This window comes from Empidonax traillii, unplaced genomic scaffold, assembly GCF_003031625.1.
Source record: "Empidonax traillii isolate 1590-97213 ecotype Southwest subspecies unplaced genomic scaffold, ASM303162v1 scaffold486:size464155, whole genome shotgun sequence".
NCBI classification, from domain to species: domain Eukaryota; kingdom Metazoa; phylum Chordata; class Aves; order Passeriformes; family Tyrannidae; genus Empidonax; species Empidonax traillii.
In genome coordinates, this window is record NW_020955679.1 from 44,095 (window position 1) to 49,559 (window position 5,465).

General features: G+C 33.5%; 1 protein-coding gene across 1 annotated transcript in view; it reads right to left on the reverse strand.

Annotated features, from left to right (window-relative positions):
- Nucleotides 1–1,197: 1,197 nt before the first annotated feature.
- CDH7 (cadherin 7) overlaps nucleotides 1,198–5,465 on the reverse strand; it is an 86,932-nt gene continuing 82,664 nt past the window's right edge. The window contains exon 12 of the mRNA XM_027896193.1: nucleotides 1,198–4,544. Coding sequence (XP_027751994.1) covers nucleotides 4,051–4,544 — 494 coding nt within the window. The 3' untranslated portion in view covers nucleotides 1,198–4,050. The remainder of the gene's footprint in view (nucleotides 4,545–5,465) is intronic.

Consider the following 5,465-nt stretch of genomic DNA (forward strand, 5'->3'; position numbering starts at 1 on the left):
AATGTGTAGAGCTCTGGTTATTTTGTAGACTTTCCTGTTTCTGTCAAATAAATAAAGGAATATTTTTATCTTTTGCAATTAATTTTTAGAGCCATAGATCAATAAAAATACACTTGACCGCATATATCACAAATGTGGTACATGCTAGGATGTTTCAAAGCACCATTATTCTACATAGATTTTAAAGTAGAGGAAAAAAAAATCTACATATAAAAAATTTAAATCAGCTCTATGACATACTATGACCAAGAACTTAATACTAGATTTGATATAGGTAATGGTGTTCCCCTTTCAACTCTTTATTGATCTTAAAAGTCAGCGTGATTGTATGCTTTATATTATATTTATTTCCTTTTCAGAATGACAAACTACTACTTTTCTTTGTATCATACAAGAGTATTTGTCCATACAAAATAATATGCTACTATTTTTGTGCTTTTATCCAAAATCTTTAAAGAAAAAAAGGACAGGAAATATTTATTGATTACTGTCAGCATTTGAAAGGTGAACAGGAAGAAATAATTGAAAAAAGACCCCAACTTTAAAGGAAAATGCAATGAATCTTCCTACTTCCTTTCAAAACAACAAATAAAAGCAGCAGTAAAGAGGAAGTTGTTTTCCTTTATCTCCCTTAATTTTTAGGAACAAGGAGAACTTTCAGTTTGGACCATAAAACATCTTCAGTCCTACAGCAATTGTATTAACCCAGCCATCAGAATCAGTAAGCTTAGGAAGGCCCGTGCTATGTCTTAGTGGGATATAACTTAAAGAAAGTACACTAAGTTTACTCTTTTGAATCAAAAATGTAAGCCAGAGCGTTCCATTGTTGAATTCAGTAGACTTCACACTGGTCAAGGCAGAGTAAGGAGTCTTTACCATAAATCTTAACCAAACAGATTAATTTTATGTTGATTTTTTTTTTTAATAAGACTCTTAAAACTGTGCAATTTCCAAGGTGCTTGGAAATATCAATTTAAAATGACCCTATTCAACTGGCATCTGGTGGGAGGAAAGAGGTGTTTCAACATAAGATGGAAGTGATTGCAATGTTTGATATACTTTTTAATTAGAATTTGTGGTCTCTAGTTAGATACTGAAACTCTTCGGAAAGTTAAATAAATAAATAAGATTGTAAATAATTTTAAAGGGCCTTTCTAATTAAATTGCTCAAATAATTTCATTATCTTTCTAGGACAGAGAAAATATTTCTTACATTTTACACTATTTAGTCACTAGAATATACTTTATGACTTCATGGTGTGCAATATAAATAATACTCAAAGAAAGAATTTGAATCAGATTCTGAACTGTGAAAGCTTGTAGTCATGGTAACTTATGGAGAGCATTATCTATTATATGTACTATGCATACCTCGTGTATATACTGTATCTGTCATCAAACATAAGGGATTTCCACCTTTCTTTCTTACTGCAACAATACAATCAGTAGGTAAGCATATATAATGTAACGGAAAGCTTATTCAATTATTTTAGAACTGTGCAACAGAAAACTTATATAGGCAAAGAGTTTTTATGGCATCAGAATAAAGAGTATTTTTTCCCATAGAAAGCACACAAAAAAACCCACCCTAACATAGTTTCCTAGTAGTGGATCCTTTTTTTTTTTTTTTTTTTAAAGATACAGAAGGTGGAAAAGCAAGGGAATTGGGATGTTTACTCTAACCCACATTTAAATCTCCTTTGAGTATTATGTGCTAAAATCAGAATTTTTGACATCTTAATCCAGATGCATGAATTATCTTCTGAAAAACAAGGAGATTAATAAAAAAATTGTTTTCTCAAAAACTTCCTTATTTAATACCTGCTTAAATTCTGCAGCATATCTCAATCTCATTAAACTGTATACACGTTTTTTTTTTTTTGTTTTGTTTTGTTTTAAATTTTTTTATTGAAAATCTTACATGTATGACTAAAAGTCATGGACAATAGCTTTCAGTTTCATTACAAAATTTGTCATATATATATATACCTATATATATATATTTAATACAACTAGAAGCAGATCTACTGAATTATGAAACAATGATTGTCTATTAAAATGTAACTCAAATTGAATGTGTTACAGATGATTAAATTATTTTTCTCGTTTTGATGGAGCTGAAGGCCACTTCCACATTGTTAACTGATAATGCTGGGCTGCAAAAATTACAAAGCCTTAATGATACTTTCTCACCCCCCAGCCTCATGTCACTCATACATTAGGATTTCAGTACAAGGGTCCTTCTTTCAGAAAGAAATACTTTTAGAGTGAGCATCATCCTCTATGGAGCACCTTCTATTCACAAAGACAGTTCTGCAAACAATTCTGTATACCTCTCAGTAATTGCAGGCAAGTCAAGTAATTTCAAGTTAGGTACAAGCAAAAAAGTTTGCAGGAGCAGACTCTAATTTAGGAACTCATCTACATTTTATCCAAAACAAACAAATCTGAAGTAATATACCTAAAACCACTATTTAACTTGAATATATGCCTTATTATCTAGTAATAAATCATGAAATATGAAGTATAAATACTGTCAGAATTATAAAAAAGCTGTCTTATTCTAAGAAATCCTACTTCAAAACCATACAGTATTTTAACCAACAGCAGTAGTCCTTCCATTTTGGCACTCCTGAACCAGTGTAGAAATTATGTGTAATGAGTTAACACCTTCGGGGAAAAAATACTTATGTGCAGCAGGATATAAAGACGACTTTTGAAGTTAATAGCATTACATTGCTGGTCTTATGTTAAGCAATGCAATACTTTCAAGAAATTGAAAACTCTTTTACTGTCATTCAGCAGCAGCAAAAGAGAAGGGAAAGGAGAAAAGCAAGGTGTTTACAGTCTTTGAAGCGTATAGCATGTTTAACCTTGAAAATGAAAGCTTGGATTAAAGACACTCCCAGCTACCTCTGTAGTCTTCTGTCAAAAAAATTCAATGTACAAATATTTTACTTAAATGTCCCAGACTTTGTAATGGCTCAGAAGAACAACTGTACATCCTTGGAGCTGCTCTCCTTTCTGAGGGATGAATGGTGGGCGTCATTGCTTTACTGTCATTTTTCCATTTCCATGCTTCATTTCCTACATTTATCTGAGACTGGAGAAAAATCAGCATGTTCTAACAAGTCTAATACCATGAGGCAGTAAAATGGACCTGAATTTAGTGGAGATTGGAGCTCCAAAATAAATATAACACTTTATGTCAAACAATAATAAAAAAGGATAAACTCTCCTGTACAAATCAGAAGAGAGAATAAAAAAATAGCAAATAGACAGCAACATCTTTTCTATACCTACATAGGCACCACAAAACTTTTCAACCATAAGACTACATCTAAATTATTCTCATTTTATATGGTTTATAAGCTACTTCGTAAGTTGATGACAAATACTGTGGAATTTCTTAGTACAAACAATAATTTCTGAAAAGCTACCCAGAAAATTACAGAGACTTCTAATTAAATAGCTCTGAGAACACAGAGAAACACAAAAATAATATCTCCTGGGCTTTTGTTTGTTTTCATGTCAGTCCTTCTACTTTTGTTCTAGCAAGCTGCATGCCCACTGTAAAGAAAATCTGCTGAAAAAACTCTGCATGTGTAAATACCATATATTGTAATGTCCTGAATTACAAATTTACAAATTTTTTTCTTCTTATACCAGAGACTCTGTGTTCTGGATATAGCAATACTGTGAAGGCATCTACAGTGTATCCCTAGCTCGTTGAGGTGACAGTAAAATACTCTTGAAAGTGAAATGCCTCTGTAGGTATTTGAGTGTTGCTATCTATTTGAACGTGGCTGAGCATTTCATTTTATAAAAAATGCTACCAAAAGCTAAAATTTTGTATGGTCAGTGCAGTCCCTAGGACAAGTTTAATGAAGATATGTTCCACCAAGGCAAAAAACAAAACAAAACAAAACAAAACAAAACAGCAACCTAAAAGTTTAAAAATGGAGAAATATTTACAACTTTCCTTAGTCCGAAAGGTTGAGTTTTCTATTTTAATATTCTTCAGTGCATTTTCAGAGAAAGGTTCCAAGGCTATGAGTATAAGCAGTCTGGTCCAGTCCCATACATGTCTGCAAGCCTTTTAAAACGAGGGCCCCAGTCACTGAGGTAATCGTAGTTCTGGTCAGAGTTTGAGCTGATGGAATCTAAAGAACTGAGCGACTCTGCCACTGAGCCGTTCCCCTCAAACGCGTATGTCTGCAGGGAGTCATAGGGTGGTGCACAGGGATCCACATCAGCTTCTTTTAGTCTTTCCCAGATAAATTCCCTAAAAATTACATTATCTGGGATACTTTTAAAAGTTGGTCTGCTCAAGAACTGAATCTCAGGCGTCACATCCCTTCTGGTCTTGGTGTCTCGCATGATATTGAGGTTCCTCAAGGCAGCCATGTCAAAAGCCTCTGTGTCCTCTTCTCCACCACCCTCATCATCATACCTGACAATGTTCTCTCTGATATCTCTCTCTTCATCAAAAATGAGGGGCTCTTTTTTCCGTCGCCTCATGGTGACAATCAGCAAGACAAGAACTGGAACAAAGAAAGACTGAAGTTTTAACAATGCTGAAGTTTCCTAATATTTTTACTAGTGCTGGAAGTACTCACTAATTTATATGGCAAAGATCCAAGGAAATAGTAGGCAATTTATGCAGGTAGACATGAAACCTAGCAGGTTCTGAAGAAGCTTTTAAACCATAAGTCTTTTACATATTAAGGAATCTATTTCCCAAATCATTCTGGATTAGCATCTTCATCTCTAACACTATATCCTATGCTGTCTGATAAACATAAATTTTAGGACTGGTTCAGTCTGACTATGACAATCAGCCATGAAATAATTACAAACAAACAAACAAACAAACAAACAAAAAAGACCTTTTCCTGAACCCTTAATTGCCCAAATGATAAGAACACATTCATAATGTAATGGAATAGAATTTGACAACCATGGTTTAGGAAGAGATTGAAGTATATGACCAATCTCTGCTGAACAAAAATAAAGTCAAAAAGTTAGAATTGCACAAAAATGTGCAGCAACATATAAAATAAGACTGTCTTCGTTCATGGATTAAAAGCACCTCTACAAAAGACCTTGCTTTCCTGAAAAGTGCAAAGTACAGCACTTGAGATTTATGAATTACATCTAATGAGAACTGCTAGAGCTGGAGTTTATTGGATGAACCAGTGCTAGAAATGCAAATGGTTATTTAATTTTAATCCTTAAAGTTTCTTTCAACTTGAAAGCTAATGCTAAATTGCAGTGACAGCCAAAAGCACCGGGAGTAACTAGCTCAAGGCTCCTCATGTTCAAATACACTTTTGTTAAAGAAACATCATTGCTGACACACAGAACATGGAACCAATAATATGAATATTGCACCCATCTGTGAGACATGATGAAGTGTGAATCATCCTCCTAGAAAATAATTAATACTATATTGTAGCATCTGG